The sequence below is a fragment of the Prosopis cineraria genome, unplaced genomic scaffold, assembly GCF_029017545.1.
Source record: "Prosopis cineraria cultivar Desert tree isolate PC_DT_omini unplaced genomic scaffold, ASM2901754v1 PC1972, whole genome shotgun sequence".
Lineage (NCBI taxonomy): Eukaryota > Viridiplantae > Streptophyta > Magnoliopsida > Fabales > Fabaceae > Prosopis > Prosopis cineraria.
This window is the reverse complement of record NW_026557297.1, coordinates 1-17,859: the sequence shown is the minus strand read 5'-3', so window position 1 is coordinate 17,859 and position 17,859 is coordinate 1. Positions and strand designations below refer to the sequence as shown.

Below are 17,859 nucleotides of genomic sequence, written 5' to 3'. Positions count from 1 at the left end.
TTCAAGTTTATTTTTTATTTGGGTTTTCATAACAATCGGTCCTTAATAGATATAGATTTCTTCTTCTATCCTTGATTGCTATTTTTCTTTATTTTTAGTGAGAGATCAACTTTTAACATGCAATGATTAAATTAAAAGGAAAAGAAAAGAATCATGTTTAGTGTTCATTTATAAATATATAAGATTCTTTGAAAAAAAAAAAAACAAAGCAAAGGCCGATTGGCACCGTCCTCACAGAGGGAAATTCCATCCCATTATTAGAATAAAGTGAGCGACCACCTACCTCCCTCAAATGGTCAAAGCAAAAGGTATCATATGGTAACTCAATCTAAATTTTTAATCTTAATTAGAAGCACAAACTATATTTTCATTCTTTGAATTTTATTGAAATTTCAGTCTAGTCCTCAATTTATTTTAAATTTTGACAAAAACATCCTCTTGTTTGGGTTTGTGCTTTTAGTTTTTTCCCCCTTTCGGCCTTATGACTGCGACTTTGATAATTACTCACACTTCGTCTAATTACTCCAATTTATAGTGATGTTTCACTGACTGATGAGTTTACAAATGAAAGAGGTTTGTTTTTTTTTTTTGTGGGTTTAAATTTCATAATAAACTAGAAATGTGTGCCTATATATGACACGAAGACACTATCATGTGGAGAATTATGATACAATGGCGTACATATAATAAACTTTACGATTTAATTCAGATTTACAAACAGTCCAAAATTACAGTAATCAAGCACTTGAATAATTAAAGATAAATAGCCAAATCATGCAACATCATCTGCAAACTAAGATTTTTTTCTTTTGACAGAATTCATATATTTGTAGATAGACAATGAATAGATTTGTTGACAATAATAAACTATAGCACGAGATAAATACTTATTTAATAATTTTCTTACGCAAGGATATATTGATTTAGATAAAAGTTTTTGGCAAAAAAATCAAAATTCAAAATATTAAAAAGGTAGACAGAAAAATATAAGAGCTGTGCTAGTAGAGATGAATAAAATCAAATATTAGTCACATTATTTATACCACTTAAAGTTGTGCAGGTTTATATTATATGGCTCAATAAGTTTGTCTTCTTCAAGCCATTTGGGCTTATCAAACAAGCATTGGATTCAAGTCAAATCTTGCCTTGTTTTATTAGAATTGATATGATGTCTTAATCCAACTCAACTCATATGAATCTCATAATGCTTATGAATAATTTATAAACAATGATATTTTCTTTTTTTTATTTGTTAGGAACAAGAATTTTACTCCTCCAATAATAAAGTCTAATTTCTTTTAAAGTATTAAGAGAAAAAGGTAGATCATTTATAACTAAATTTGAACCCTCATCTATTTAAGTGATAAGAATTTATACCATTCACATGCATTAAAAGTTAGTTAAGCAATGGAATTTTATAATTTTTAATTAACATTTTTATATCTACTATTAATCCAAATTTAATTATTGTTAGCCTCAAATAGAGTAGATATGATTTTTTTTTATATTAGCAAGTTTCGATGTAACTCATATGTCAAAAATATCTCCTCAACTTATTTTTAAACTTGAAAAATGACAAAGAAATTCTGACAATAAAAATTATGTGAAATGTTATAATTTGTTTCAAGTATTTGAGAGCCTTTCTAACATTAATAATTTGTATAAAATGACTAAAATACTCACCATTTAAACTAAATTAATAATTTTTTATTCAATCCTAACCATTATAAAAAATAGTCATTACTTAAATTAAAACAAACTTATCTTATCATATAAAAAAAAAGATCATATATGAAATGATCGCTATATAGCTAATAATATTTACAACATTTAAATTTTAATAAATCCAAAGTTTGCATAAGAAAAATTATAATTTTTTATTTCATTCTAGTTATTATAAAAAATAATTATTGTTTAACTTAAAGTAATAATTAATATTTAATTTTTTTGAGGTTAAAGCTGTTATTTTTTATTTTAAACTGAAAATATTATAGTCATCTTATCAAAAATAGTTAATGTTATAAAGATTTTAAAAATTTAAGAAGAATTATGGTATTTGGTTTATTACATTACAATTTGCATATTAGATTTTTTTTTTTGGGTCATTTTGAGACATGCTTGGCCTCATCGAACTTCGGACCTAATTTCCCTAATTTTGTTAAAAAAAATAACTTAAAGATTGAATTAGATTAATGATTTTTTTTTTTTTTTTTGCCAACAATGATTAATGAATCACGTTTTTTAGGGATTAAAAATGTAAAATTAGATGTTCCGTCACTTACAAGCAGAGCCTACTCATCCTGGCCCTGTGCTCTCTCTCTCTCCCCTCTTATAGTTCCCACTTTCTGGCCGGGAGAGCAAATTTCCTTTAACAAAGCCTCCTTTCTCTCTCCCTCTGCCCGTATAATTTCAGAACAGAAGGCTACATATCGAAGATTAAGAATTTGAATCTCACGAAGCCGTGAGAGCTCTTCTTAACAACTGCAATATTATTCAATCCCTCGTCGAAAACCAAAAAAAAAAAAAAACAGAAATTAAGCGGTAAAAATGGTGTCGGCAAACAAGGAGATGGCTGTGTACTGTTTCGACACCCTCGTCGCTCACTACAACAGCGAGGATGCTCCTCCCCCTGCCTTCGATGAGGGTCAACAGTAATAACTCTCGCTTACATCTCTTTCTTCACCATATCTTCGCACCTTTTTTTTTTTTTTTGTTTCTGTTTTCTTGCACGTTGGTATTAATGGGGAGGATTCTTGAATTGGCTCATGATTTTGCCGTCATGGTCGTTTTTTTAATTTTTCTGATCGGTTTAAGATCATAATTTTGTGTGTTATTTGTTGGCTTTCCTTTGTCCTTGATAAATTTCTCGTCTTTTTTTGTATGTTACTTTCGCTCTGGCTTCTAAGCTTGTATAAGTAATCCTGCATTGGTGCGTCATGGTTACGGGTGACCTGTGACACGGCATTTCAAAGAACGGAGAGAATAATTTTATAATCTTGCCAAACTTCTTGTTCAGAAGTTATAACTAGCATTTTTTGTCAAACGTGATGAATATAACTCAACACTATAGTTTTTAGACGATTACCATACTATGGGTTTACTTTGTGTAACAGTTGACTCTGATGAAAATCTCACAATTTCAGTAGTTTCCTCCATGATGACTAAATTGGATATGAGCATGCATGTAGCTTTTGCTAAATATTATGAGGTACATATTTTTCTAAATATTATTAGCTTCTTTATTCTTTATTTATGACTCGTGAATTTCTTTCTCTTAATTAGATTAAGACTTTGTTGTCATTGTCCCTGGACTTTGAGCGTTCTCCGTGTTGGCAACTAGATCTACAAGTCTCCTTTATAAGCATGAGCTAACACGTTGAGGCACATAATCTATAGTAATTTCTAGTGCCGCTTGGTGAAGCTTGTTACCCATTAGAAGGAAAATTATGTATTTTATAGAGAATGCAATTAAGTTTCTGAAGAATCCTTGTTATCAGGGAAATAAATAGATTAAAGGTACCACTATTGTCTTCTGTACATCTTTTGAGTGAAATGTTGAGATTTACAGTTCTTATTGACTTGTCATTCATGTAGGTCTCTTCGATGATGAATATTTTCAACATGTTTGCATGCATGTGCTGAATCTATGGATATCCTAAGTTGTCTGTATCTATTGTTATAATAGGCTGGTTTTCTAAATATCCTAAGTTTTCCCCTTAACTGTATTTTAAATTTTGAATTCGATCTTGGCTATATGATGACTGAGAATTTGGTCATATGGGATTCACATCTGGAACGCTATTATGTTATTTCAATAACATTTTTGTCTTTTATCTTCGTCTTCCTTTAATATTGTGTCGGAATATTCAATATTTATTATAAATATTGTATTGCCTTCATTTGCCTTTACTTGTATTTATTAGGCTTTATTAGAAAGTATTGCCCTTCTTGTATATATAGTCAACATGTACCTCAGTATTATAATCAATGAGAAATATTTTCTCTCTCAAATTCTACATGGTATTAGAGCCTGGTTGGCTCCATTTTAGGGTTTTTTTGTTCTTCTCAAACGTGGCACTAGTGCTGGACACAGAGCAGCAGAGCGAGGGTGAACGTGTGTGCGAGCAAGGAGTGTGAAGTAGATCTCATTGCCCACAAAGGGACCTTCGGCAGCCTCTGATTGGCCCAACCCCAGGATGCTGTCATCATTGGCAACACGTGTGCGATACACACACAAGAGCTTCATTTGGCATCATAAAGTGAAGGGTGGCGCATGCAAGCGCATGGGGTTTTCTCCGATGGTAGTCTGTCTTCTTGGCGACGACATGTGTTTTCTGGCCAAATTCCATTAGTCTTTGTGTTTGGGTAACATTGTTTAGAATTTTCGTCATGTGTGGTTTGCTGTTCTGAGTGTTTTTTGGCCACTATGGTTCGTGTGGCACATTATATCACTTCAAAAAGCTAAAGAGGTTTGCTCGGTGCGTCTAGATCTACAACCTGAGGCCAAAAATTCTAAGTTTGAATCTGTTGTGGGAGGTATGTTAGATTTTGTATCCTTAGTATTAGTGGCTGAAAAAGGTAACTTCTTTAAGCCCTAAAACCTTGTGCTGAATCTTTGCAGATTGTTGACTCTGGCACCTCAGATCATATGATTGGTTGTCATGAGTTGTTTACTTCTTACATCCTATGTGCTAGGAATGTTAAAGTAAAGATTGTAGATGGCTCCTTAGCACTTGTAGCAGGATAAGGGAGTATTTGAATTTCATACTCTATAGGTCTTGCTTGGTATGAAGGATTGAGGGATTGAGATTGGGATGGAGTAATGCCAAGTTTTCATGTTTGGTGGGAATGAAAATTTTAATGTCGAGCCCAATCCCATCTAGGTGGAAATACCCAATACCACCTCCCCTTGTTATTGGAAAATCAATCCCCGGATTTTAAATTTCTAGACCAAATCGCCCCTTATTCCATCCCTCTCCCTGGTTAGAGTCGTCCCTAGCTCTATTGTAGACGTCGTGCTGGCGATGCTATGCCGGCGACATTGTCTTCCACTCGTGGCAACCATCTTCAATCATTGTCCTTGTGTCTCAGATCTCAAATCGCAAGGCTTGATTTTCTCCCTCACATCTCAGATCTCAGATCTCAAATCCTAGAGCTTCAAGACTGGTAGGGCCTTCTCCCTCATGTCTTAAAGATTTTCCAATTCGAGAGAGATTGACCTAGTGATCGTCTTAGACCTTCACCATGCCTTTCCAGCTTATAGTTCTAGAAGAATAGAGCATTATTCTTATCTTTTTGCTATCGGCCATGAATAAACTTGACAGCAGAGCTTTGCAAACAAAGGCTAGTCACCTCATCTGGAAGAGTGAGAGAGATTTATGGATGGTTTGGCAGCTGTGGAGGTTGAAGAGGAATGAGAAAGACAATTCGAGTTTGTTACCTAGTTTTTGTTGGATGTTAGTCTTAACTTTTTTTTTTTAATCCTATATCATACCAAGCATAATTTTAAAACTTAATCCCCCTCCCACTCCCATTACCAATGCCATTCCCAATCCCATAAAATTTAATTTTTTGTACCAAACAAGGCCATAATGTTGAAGTCTATACTTCATGTGCCTAAGCTTGATTGCAATTTACTTTCGATCAATCAATTGACCAAGCAGTCAAATTGTTATGCTAAATTTCTCCCATGCCACTATATGTGTCAGGACCATTCATTAGAGCGACAATTGAAAGTGCTAAAGAATATGAGAGGCTCTACAATTTCGAAGTCTCCACTCAAGTAGGTAACTCATTGGTTGTTGGTAACTTTACAGCCACCTCTAAAGTTAATAATTTTATGGTGTGGCAAAAAAGGATGGGCCATTCTCATTTTCATTACCTTAAACGTTTGTTCCTATCTATATGCCCAAACCTGAATATTAATGACATTCAATATGAAATGAATGAACTTGCCAAACACCATAGAACTTCCTTTCCTAGAACCACACACCTACTAAACCGTTCACAGCCATTCATAGTGACTTGTGGGGACCATCTCGTACACCCAATCGTACTGAAACATGGCCTATTTCTTTCATTGATGATCATGCTTGTGTCTTTTGGGTTTATATTTTAAGAAACAAGTCTGAGGTTGCATCCACGTTCATGAACTTCTTCAACATGATCAAAACTCAGTTTAACACCATCATCCAAGTCTTATGCACCGATGATGGCACTAAGTGTTGTAACCAATCTTTGAGTGCTTTCCTTCAAATGCATGGTATTGTCCATGCCAGTTCTTGTGTCCATATGCTCCAACAAAAATGGGGTTGCAAAAAGGAAAAATCGCCATATACTTAGTGTTGCTAGAGCACTCATGTCTACTTGCAATGTGTCTAAGTTTTATTGGGGGTACTATTTTGACCACAACCCACCTAATTAATCATATGCCTAGTTGAATTTTATTCTTTGAAATTCCTCTTCGCAAAATTGGGAATTGTTTTCTCCACATCTCATGTTAAAACCAGTCTTTTGCTTCGTGTGTTTGATTTCACAGCTTTTGTCTATAATTACCAAAGCATTAAACTTGAACCCTCGAGCTATCAATTGCATATTCCTGAGCTATTTTTCTACTTAGAAAAGATGCAGATGCTTTGACCTATCTCAAAACACACATTTGTTAGCCTTGATGCCATCTTTCATGAAGATACTCCATTATATCGCAATCCTTTGATTTAGAGGAAGAGCATAGGTGAATTTTAGACTTGGGAACTAGAACCTAATCAAGAACTGGTGCTTTCTGAGCCATGGTTTACATCAACTAAGCCATTACCATTATTTATCCTACCAACACTAACATTTTTTTCTTATGCCACAACTTGGGGATCACAGGTAGATAGTAGGAGATGCAGAAAGACCACAAGCAAGAAAACTATCTGTTTACACTCGAAAAAAGAGATTGAAAGATAGTGAGCAACTTGTATTTGAAGCAATAAGAGAGTCAGAGCCAGAGGTAGCTTTTGAAGTAGAAACTCATGAAAACCTAAAAATTAGGGCAACTCTTGAAACCCTAAAGTTAGTTGGTGCATAACGAGTAAGTGAATCTATTGATCTTGATCTTTCTGTTGCTTTGAGGAAATAGCCTCGTTCATGTACTTTCCATCCAATAGAGAAGTTTGTTTCATACAATACACTTTCTCCTCAATATCAAGCTATTGTTACTAATCTTGATAAGGTGAAGGTACCTGAGACTATATAGGAAGCTCTAAGCATTCCTGAATGGTGGAGTGTTGTCATGGATAACATGAGGGCCCTAAAAAAGAATGGGACTTGAGAACTTGTTCAGTTGCCTAAAGAAAAGAAAATAGTGAGTTGTAAGTGGGTGTTCACCCTAGAATACATGGCTGATGGAACCTTTGACAAGTTGAAGGCATGTTTCGTTGCAAGGGGCTTTACCTAGACACATGGTTTAGGTTATAGAGAAACGTTTGCTCCGGTGGTAAAATTGAACACTATTAGAGTCTTATTGTTTGTAGCAGTTAATCTCCACTAGCCTCTTTACCAACTTGACATAAAAAATGCCTTTCTGAATTGAGAGTTGAAGGAAGAAGTATATATGAGTCTACCTCCTAAGTTTGAGAAAGGCAGAGAAAATCAAGATTGTAAATTGAAAAAGTCTATATATGGCTTGAAACAATTACCAAGAGCTTGGTTTGATAGCTTCTCAAGAGTCCTAAGGCCCGAAGGTTAAAAGCAAGCTCCGTCAAATCATACAATGTTTGTTAAAGTCAAGAGAAACAAGAAATGTATCCATATTGTCTATGTTGATGACATAATACTCGCTAGAGATCATTTTGAGGAGATAGGAAGAGTGAAGGCTGTCCTTGGCAAGAAATTTGAAGTCAAAGATCTCAAGAAGCTAAAATACTTTTTTGGAATGGAAGTTGCTAGGTCAAGAAGAGGAATATATGATTCTCAAAGAAAGTATATACTTGATCTTTTGATGGAGACAAGTATGTGGGGTTGCAGACCTGTTGAAACCCCTATTGAAGTCAAAAAATTGAAGAAGAAACCTTAGGAAAAGGAAGGTGAAGAAGAGGAGGAGGAGGCCAAAGAAAAGGAAGAAACAGTTGACAAGGAGAGATATCAAAAAATTGTTGGAAAATTGATTGATATATCCTTCCCATAAGAGGCTAGATATAGAATTTGTTGTCAATGTAGCTTGTCAATATATGAGTTGCCCAATGCAAAGTCATATGGAGGTAGTCTGTAAGATTTTGAGATATTTGAATGGTACTTTTGGTAGAGGGTTGTTCTTCAAAAAATATGAGCAAAGATCCACAAAAGTTTATACCAATGCAAGTTGGGGTGGAACCTATAAAGATCAAAGGTCAACCTCTAGTTATTATTCATTTGTATGGCATAATTTGGTCACATAGAGAAGTCAAAAGCAAAGAGTTGCTTCAAGAAGCGGCGTTGAATTTGAATTGAAAGCTTTGGCTCAAGGAATAACTAAAGAGTTGTCGCTGAAATAAGGTTGAATGACATACAGGTTGGAGCAAGCTCACCATCAAAGCTCTATTGTAATAATAAGGTTGCCTTAAGCATGGCCTTAAATTCAGTATAACATGACAGGCCTAAACATGTAAAGATAGACTGACACTTCATTAGAGAAAAAGTGAAAGCAAGAATTCTATGTTTGACATGTTTGCCTATGAAGTTGCAAGTAGCTGATGTTTTGACTAAAGGATTAAGTAGACCTACATTTGAGAATTATATAAGTAAGTTGGACATGATTAGCATCTGTGATTTAATTTGAGGGTAATTGTGGGAGTATTCAATATTTATTGTAAATATTGATTGCCTTTATTAGCCATTATCCGTGTTTGTTAGGCTTTATTAGAATTTATTGCCCCTCCTGTATATACAGTGAACATGTACCTCAGTGTTGTAATCAATGAGAAATATTCTCTCTCAAATTCCACACATTGTTTTAATGGCATGTTTTATGTATCAGTGCACTACTGTAAAGGAATAATTGGTCTTTGCCAATGCAAGACCCTCATTCCATGGGATCTGTGAACAAGATGACTGGCAGCTCTGGCGTTTTATTTTAGATTTGTTTTTAGGGTGGTAAATTTACTTCTGAGGCTTCTTTTGTTTCAAGCCCCCTCCCCTTTCCAACCCCCACAAAAAAACCCAAGTAATGATACTATTTTCTTATTTTAGATCTCATAAAAAGGTTTTCAATAGTCAGTTGAAATTCATGTTTGCATAGATGTTTATATAATTCGAATTTTGATTAATTATAATATTAAGAAAATAACCCTTTCAAAAGTTATCCGCTCTCTTAGCATTGAAGTTTTATTTGTAGATTCTACTCAACATCAAGGCATGCAATCAAGCAATAATCATGGAGAATAAATATATCATGTTCATCCTTAATAATTCAGTTCTTACTTTATTGGTTGAATTTGGTGAACAACTTCCTGATTAATGATTGAAATGTTGATCATTGAGGGTTGAAATCTTCCCAAAAAGAAAAAAGTGAAAGAATTACTTTGGGTTTTCGTTAATCAGTTTCTTGTGATTTCTTTCATTCAAGTGAACCAGTAATGTTTGAACTTTGTTTCCTCTTTTTTCCTTCTCTTTTGGTTATTTAGAAATTGAAGGGCACAATATGGAAGCCGCTTTGCAGTTTGGCCTCTCTACTTTATGGAGTGTATTGTTTGTTTAAGAAAGTATCCCATGATACTGGAGTTTGTTGTGGGGTCCTGAACATGTAGGGCATAAGATGTGTGGTTCTCTTACAAATCTGTTTTAATGCTTTACTTCGCCACAAATTCTGTAAATGATAATGTTTCTTTAACTCCATATTTCAATGATAAGTTTTCTATATAAAATGTGATCTTCCCTTTTGTATATATTTATCCTCGCAAATCTGCTAATTTGTTGTATGGATGATTGGTTATAGTGTGTCTATCTTATGCTTTGGTAAATAAGGTTTGAGACTTGTATATTTTAAGAAAGAAAATATTTCTGTTTCTTGTTTAAGTGAAAATACTTTGGTTTCAGCCCTTTGTTTGTTACCTGGAAGAAAGTGGTGAATGGTGGGGAGCCTCGACTTCGAGGTTGTATAGGAACACTAGAAGCACGCTACTTGGTTAATGGCTTCAAAGATTATGCACTGACCAGGTCTGATGATGTAATTATGCATTTTCTTTAGTAATTACATAAACTGCACTTCCTTGAATTATGAACTACAGTCTCCATTCCACGTGGTTGGGAGGGGAGTTCTCTTTAAGTGGGACTGTGTTACTTGCCCCTGTACTTAAAGCATGTTGAGAAATGCTTGTAGCAGGCTTGTTTATATTTGAATTGTGTTTCGTATTGTAAGGACATAACCATAAACATAAATATCATTCAAGGAATTTTTGGATGTTTCTTTCTGATAGAGATCTTTCCTTTTTCAAGCATCATATTGGTGACAAATCTGATGAGTTAATTAGTATCTTCATAAAAAATATCGAATGGCTTGGTTCTGGATAGTTGCTGGTATTCTCATGCAACATACTAGGGACATTGTTATTGAGCTTAGCTTCTGCTGTTTGTTCCTTGCTAGTTACCTTTAGAAGGCTAAGGTTTTTCTAGGTTTAAGCTTTTGTACTGTGTGCATCATTTGTAAAATCAATTTCAGTTATCTGACAGAAAAGTTTACAGAAAATATACAAGGTTTTGATTCTTAAATTATGTTATAAATATTATCAGAACCTTGGGACCTATTTATTTCAATAGCTCATGAATATGCTGATTTTTAGAAGAAAAAATTGAAGGACTCGCTTTATTTCCTTGTCCTGCAATTGGTTGACCATTAATCTTTAAATACTCCTTCATTTTTGTTCTTTGAAATATTTCACAGTGCTCTCAAGGATCGCAGATTTCCACCCATACAGGCTAAGGAATTGCCTTATTTGGAGTGTACAGTATCTATTCTTACTGATTATGAAGCTGCTGACCACTACCTTGATTGGGAGGTATGTGCTGATTTATTTGTTTTATGCAGAGCTTTAAGAAAGAATGTAAAAATAATGTCCATTAGTTGAGCTGTCCAACGGTGATCCTGCATTGTTCTCAGTTCAATGTTTGGTCTGATTTTTTTTTTTTTTTTTTGTAACGCTGCATGTTACTGAATTTTGAGATAGTGTTTCTCATTATAGATGCCCGTTACAGAGAAGGAATGGTTTGTTTTATTGTTTTGAAAAAAATCGACTGCAAAGCTGATAAGCATACTTTGACGTCTTTGTCCTTTGATCCTTTGACATCTAAATCTCACAACAGAAAAATTAACCAATGAAATTAACATATGATGTAATCGATTCATGCTTATTTATGGCCTTGAGTTTCCATTTTATCGTATATGGGTTTCCAAACTCTAGCATAACGCAACATTAACAAACCTAAGATCGATAAGTGATTATGTTTTGTTTTATTTAGGATCGTATTATATATGATATGAAACTTGATTTAAAGTGGCTGAAGCATAAAAATTGTTTCTTGATTGGAGAGAGGAAATTGGGGTTATAAAGCATCTAAGTTGGAACTCTGAGGCCAAAGGAGATTTTTGTGCTGATAAAGATTTATTCTTTTTTGCTAATATTTCTTTGCTTCACAAATATGCTCAGTATGGGACCCCCACTTCTTTTATTTTCTTTTAGGATTAACCTAAAGAAGACAACCAGAGAGTAACTTTGATTGCTACATTGTTTACACATTCTACGTATTTGATGTCTGAGTTTCTGCTTACTAATGATAGGCTTGTGATGATTATATATATTTTTTTAATCCTCTGTGGCTGTGCTGACAGTTCATTATACAATTGTTTTATGTAATATTATGGATGAGGTTGAGTATTTCAAGTACAGAAAACATTAAGGGACCAGACAATGTGCAATGAATGCAAAATATTTGCTTATTTCTTGGTTTTGTGTTCGTTTTTCTTTTTGCACTTTAGATTTCATTCTACTATTTTTCTTGCAGGTAGGAAAGCATGGTATAATTATTGAGTTTATTGATCCTGACCATCATACAAGGCGAAGTGCCACTTACCTGCCTGAAGTAGCTGCCCATGAAGGTAGCTTAGATTATGTTTACTACTCCCTCTGTTCTTTTTTCTTTTTTCTTTTTTCTTTTTTCTTTTTTCTTTTTCCTTTTCTTTCTAGAAAATTTTTGTTTCTATTTATCTGTCTCTTTAAAAGTCCAATAATATTACAATTTTTTCAATTGCACCCGTCTCTTTATTAACTTTAGAAGTTCAAGGCATCATTAATGACTAAAATAAATTAAGAGGATACTAGAAAATCTAAAAGGAATCATAATATGTATTCATTGCATTTCTTAATCGGTTTGTAACTTTGAAAGATTGATGAAAAGAAATGGAGGGAGTATTAGATATAAATTTAAACTAGGGTGGAATATTGCTGATGAAATGAAGGAGGAGATTCTCAAAGGTGAAACACAACTTCTATAACTTCACTCTGACAACTCCACTTTTACAAAAGCACAACTCTTAACCTATCCATAAAAATTTGCATAACCTTTAAACTTCCTCCTATTTACTGGAATTTGCTAAAAATTGTCAATCACATCTTTCTAAATACACTAATATTCATAAATTTCGCGCACAATACTTTTTCCGCATACTTTTTCCAACAAGGATTCAGTTTTTTATAATTTGAACAGGTAACATGAAGAAGTTTCCTCTTAGTTCTTAGCTTGCTTATGGGGAGGTTCTAAACGAGTTAAAAAAAGAAAAGAAATCTGGTCCTTGAAAAAATTATGACTGAAAAATGAGTATTTTTTCTTACAACTGCAATGGCTTTCCTATAATCACTGACCATGGAAATTTTGTCAGCAAAAATTTATGGAGTTGTGTAACGAAATGGCAGAGAGCATTATGAGATCATCTGTTGGTGATATCCATCACTGGAAATGGATGTCCTTTTTATCACGCAGAAGACGATATGTATAATATTTATTATTGACATTCCTGTCCACACAATTACTTTTTTCATTCCATTTTTCCTCTTTGACATGGTTTTCTTATGCCTCTAACTGGTTGATATATAGTGAAATGTGGGTGAAAATCCGACGATCTGTGTCTGCATACTTTGGTTATAGGTTGGACAAAAACAGAGGCCATTGACTCTTTGGTCCGCAAAGCAGGCTACAATGGCCAAATTACCGAGTCACTCAGGAAGCGTTTACAGCTGACTCGTTACCAAAGCACTTTATTTACCATGAACTACAGTGAGTATGTCTCCTATGTGAAGGAGACAAGAGGCGGGCCTGCCTTTATTCTTGGGGCAAAGCCACATCACTGATGCTTCTTACAGCCAATCTTTGCTGAAAACAAAGAATTCCTATACATGATTCTGATTCAATTGTCTGTTGGGTTGGATCTGATTTCTTCTCTAGCCCCAGATACTGTTGTAATTGTTGCAACTTTTCATTCTTCAAATTCATTTGATTTTGAAGAAACCTATTTATCACTGAACTCAGCTTCTGTGACTGTCTACTACTATCCACCTTTTTCAGCAGCGCAAGTACGCTGCAGAAATCTCGAACTGTTTTATATGTAACTCTTATGAATGACTGATATTTCAACTTTTTCTCTGCCATTTCATTTCAGGTTATTTAAAGCTGTTTTTTTTCCCTTTTAAGTAAAAGTGTCTGAATTGTGCAATCAGAGTAGGTGAGAGCTCTATGGTGTGGTTTGGTGAGTTTGAAAAGTTCAAAATTTGTGAGCACTTTTGGATTATTAATGGTTTATTTGGACACTTGTGCCAATTGATTTGGTTAGTGACTACAATTTGCTCGGAGATGTGAGGGTTTAATTTGAAGGGTAAAGGTGCAAATTTGGCTTCAAATTATTTTTCCAAGAGCATCTGATAGTTTAAATTATCAGAGATGGTGTAAAACAAATTATAAATTTTCAAAAATGGAGCATTTAATAGCCCGTCATTAATTTCAGTTAACAGACGTTATGTGGGGTTCATAATGACACGTAGCATGACATGTTAGCATGGTAAAAGTATAAATTTAGTCATGAATTATTTTCTGAGAAGCATTGGGTAGCCTCTATTATAAAAAAAAATGGATCATCCAATACCTTCCCTTTAATTTTGACCAAACATTATTTATTTTTGTACTTATGAAGCCATAAAGCATTAGTCTCTCCATCTTCTTGCCTTCGTTTTCAATCTCAATTCGAAAAGAAGAGGTTTAAAAAGTTTTTATCTAAAAATATTCATGAAGACGACACTGACAAAGTAGAAGAAATAATTCATGAATAAATTAAGTTATTATCAAGCTTTTCACATGCATAGTAAAATCAAGCTTCTATTTTATTGGCATCATTCTTATGAATGTCTTTAGATAAGAACTCATTGAACCTCTTCTTCTGGAGTTTATATTGAGATCGAATACAAGAAGATTGGAGAGATTAATGCTTTGTGAGTTTTTAATATAAAAATAAATAATATTTGGTCAAAATGAGAGGGAAAGGTGTTGGATGGTCCATTTTTTTATATTAGAGGCTATCCAGCGCTCCTCAAAAATAGTTCGCGGCTAAATTTGCACCTTTACCTTACTGATGTGTCGTGCCACGTGTCATTGTAAGTCTCACATAACGTCCATTAGCTGAAGTTAATGGTGTGTTACTAAATGCTCCATTTTTGAAAGTTCGTAATTTATTTTATACCATCTAATAGTTTAGGCTATCAACTGCTTCTAGAAAAATAGTTTGTGATTAAATTGCTACTTTACCTTAATTTTAATGGAAAAAATGATTAGAGATTCAAATAAGATATTTATGGGATACAAGCGAACAAAAATTTTTTTTTAATTTTTATTTTGTGATCCAATCATTACAATAATTTGACTTTATTGAAAATATCAATTCAAACCTTTCAAGCTTTCCTTTGCATGTCGAATTGAAGCCATCTTGTCTCATTTTAAGGAGCAAGTTATAATAACTTTAATTTTAGACAGGTCACTTGTAAGGAATTTAAAATTTTGCAAAACTAAAAAAAAATATTTTTAAATGTCCAACACTTGAAAAAGTTGGTATTTATATCTTTTGACTATAAAGATGTTTACTACAGTAATATGTAAAAATGATGTTTCTTTAATTAAGGATTACATAGTACTTTTCATATTGATCATTATCTAATAAATTGTCTCAATTAGAAACTTTATTAATCATATTTCCCAATTAAAAGAATTTAAAAAATCTTATTAATTATATCTTAAATAATTCAAAATTTCTTTTTTTTTTTAATCATGATATTTCAAAAAGTGTCTTATAATGCAGAACCAGAAGGAACATGCGGGAATGTTGCATGATAGGGGGGAGTTTTTGAATGCCTTCGGACTAGCCTGAGACAACGGATATATGTAGACTATGATTGAATTAAATAGTTAAACTCAGATTCAGCTGATTATGAAGAACTAGGATCGAACTGGTAACGCATGTTTAGCCATGCTAATCCCAATAAAAGGTGGCCTCCACAATCTTTCCCAACCAATTGAATCGCTCATGACACATCCTTCTCACAATTGAAAGTAGTAGTTTTTGTTTCAAATAGCAAGTAATGACAATTGAGTGTAATCATAAATCTTTAACTTCCCATAGATGATTATTAGGATAGATGGCAGTTCATCACGCACCAAAGCCACTGGTATTTCTTATTGTCCTCTTGCTTTATTAACATTGCCCAAAGGAGATGAAAGGGGGGCAAGGAAAAAGAAAGAGAAAGCACTTGATTCTTAGCCATACCATGCATTTACTTCATCGTAACATCCAACAAGGCTGAGAAAGGATCTCATTGCTGTTTATTCTTGGATAAACTCATACAGACAAAATCATAGTCTACGGATACCTTCCCATCAAAAATTGCTCCGGTACCAATAAACACCCTTCTGATGTTCGTCTGGCTCCACATAGATGCACTCTCCTGCTTCCCTCCACAAGGCCTTGTAAAACGGAGTCCCGTCAAACTGGTAGTACTCTCCAAGAAGAGGCTTCACCGCTTTAGTTGCTTCCATTGCATGGTAGTGAGGCATTGTGGAGAAGAGATGATGGGTCACATGAGTGTCTGTTATGTGATGAAACACCTTGTTCAGTATGCCATAGTCTCTATCCACCGTCGCCAATGCTCCTCTCAGCCAGTCCCATTCAGATGAATCATAGTGTGGCAATGCACAGTGAGTGTGCTGCAAATAAGTGATTGTCACCAGGAAGCTGTTCACAATCAGCAATGGCACCCCATAAACACAGAAAAGCCAACCCACTCCTTTCACACTTGCTATGTGATAGAGCACGTAGGTTGCGCCAAACACACAAGCATCAGACAGGTATATTAGCAGCCTCTCACGGTTAGAATAGATGGGGGCACGGATTGTAGTGGCTTGCGAAACGATCATAGTGTCTGCCAGAAACATTGAAGGCCAAGTACAAAGGCCACCCAAGGGTGAGTGTAATGAGGAGAGTGAGAGCCCTTCCCAGTGGGTTGTTTAGGTATTTGCTGCACCATGCCATTTTGGACTTGGGTTTCGGGACAAACACTTCATCACGTTCGAGGGATGCTGTGTTGGAGTGATGGCGGCGATGGCTGATCTTCCATGAGAAGTATGGGACTAGAAGTGCAGAATGGAGGGTTAGACCTACCAAATCATCAAGCCATTGGAAGTCACTGAAGGCATGGTGGCCACACTCATGGGCAATCACCCCACACACCGGTGAGAATGCAACCTTGGAGAGCCCAATAGATGGGCCAGAGAAAGTAGGGAATGGGGTGGGGAAGGAGATGGAAGTAAGTAGTGGCAGTATAGAGACTAAAGGCCAAGAAAAAGTCACGAGCAACATAGGAGAATGAGCAGAAGAGGGAACGCTCAAAGCAATGTGGAGGAATGGCTTTCTTGAGTTCCCCAACTGTGAAGGGTGGTTTTGAGTATGGAGACCTTGAGAGAGGCTTCTGTTGCTCTCCAGATATTTCTCTAGGTGCAGAAGCACACGGCCTCCGGCTCCCATTGTTTCCTCAGACTAGCTGGCATGAAAATAGGATTAGGCAAGTTCTGAATATCTAATTCCAAACACAGGAATCTTTGAAATACCACTATAAAATAAATGGCAGATGAATAAAACAATGATCAGAAAACAATATTCCAGAATCTGAAGGTGGGTCCTGTGTCTGCCATGGCATGACAGGAAATCACATGCAAACAAAGAAGTGGTCCTGCCAAGCTTGTAGGCCTATGACCCTTCAGTTAAACCCAAAAATGAAGGGACAAATGGGTGTGGGGGGAAATAATCAACATATTATAATATTCCCCTAAGCTCACGGGAAAATAACCAGAACAAAATTAACACATTTAGAGTTCATATGCCCTGCAGACCAATTTAACTTCATGACACGTAGCTAGTATCATTTTTCCTCTATTTGAAAGGGTGCTCCCAGAATTGATTTGGAAACCAACATGGAGGATGTTTACACCGAGTTAGAACACTATATTAGAGTTTCAGAAATAGGTTGATATGTCGCATGTAAGGCCAGGGATTTCTGATTCACAGGTTTGCTTAAATGTGTGACTCTAACCAGCTGACATACAAAACTAAATACAGTGATGAATTTTACAGGAGGGCCCACTGTAGTATGGCAAAGACCTATTTTCCAACCTTCCATGGAAGTCCAACACAAGTTCTGTGGCACTCATGATCATTTACTGGCCACATATTTTATCGAGGCTTTCCTTCAAATAAAAGAACGAAACAAAGGTCAAGTTCTTCGCAGGCGTGACTTTCGAGTTCACATGCAAAAC

At 34.9% G+C, this 17,859-nt stretch overlaps 2 protein-coding genes across 2 annotated transcripts; one reads left to right on the top strand and one right to left on the bottom strand.

The window, feature by feature from the left end:
- The first annotated feature begins 2,284 nt into the window (after window positions 1–2,284).
- LOC129301230 (uncharacterized protein At2g38710-like) lies at window positions 2,285–13,658 on the top strand. The gene is made up of 5 exons (XM_054939805.1): window positions 2,285–2,651; window positions 10,057–10,176; window positions 10,901–11,015; window positions 12,019–12,112; window positions 13,159–13,658. The coding sequence occupies exons 1-5, from the start codon at window positions 2,548–2,550 to the stop codon at window positions 13,359–13,361; spliced, it is 636 nt and encodes a 211-aa protein (XP_054795780.1). The 5' UTR covers window positions 2,285–2,547; the 3' UTR covers window positions 13,362–13,658.
- A 1,996-nt stretch (window positions 13,659–15,654) lies between these two features.
- LOC129301231 (omega-6 fatty acid desaturase, endoplasmic reticulum isozyme 1-like) lies at window positions 15,655–17,077 on the bottom strand. Its single transcript, XM_054939806.1, is given in 4 exon segments — window positions 15,655–16,435; window positions 16,437–16,768; window positions 16,770–17,048; window positions 17,051–17,077. Coding segments are annotated over 4 exon segments (1,140 nt in total). The 5' UTR covers window positions 17,072–17,077; the 3' UTR covers window positions 15,655–15,927.
- Window positions 17,078–17,859: the final 782 nt, after the last annotated feature.

Bases quoted from the DNA above. Each gene is read 5' to 3' on its own strand.
- LOC129301230 (XM_054939805.1), top strand. From the start codon at position 2,548: ATGGTGTCGGCAAACAAGGAGATGGCTGTGTACTGTTTCGACACCCTC. The intron at 11,016-12,018 runs GTATGTGCTGAT...TTTTTCTTGCAG, and splicing joins ACCACTACCTTGATTGGGAG to GTAGGAAAGCATGGTATAAT. The intron at 12,113-13,158 runs GTAGCTTAGATT...CTTTGGTTATAG, and splicing joins TGAAGTAGCTGCCCATGAAG to GTTGGACAAAAACAGAGGCC.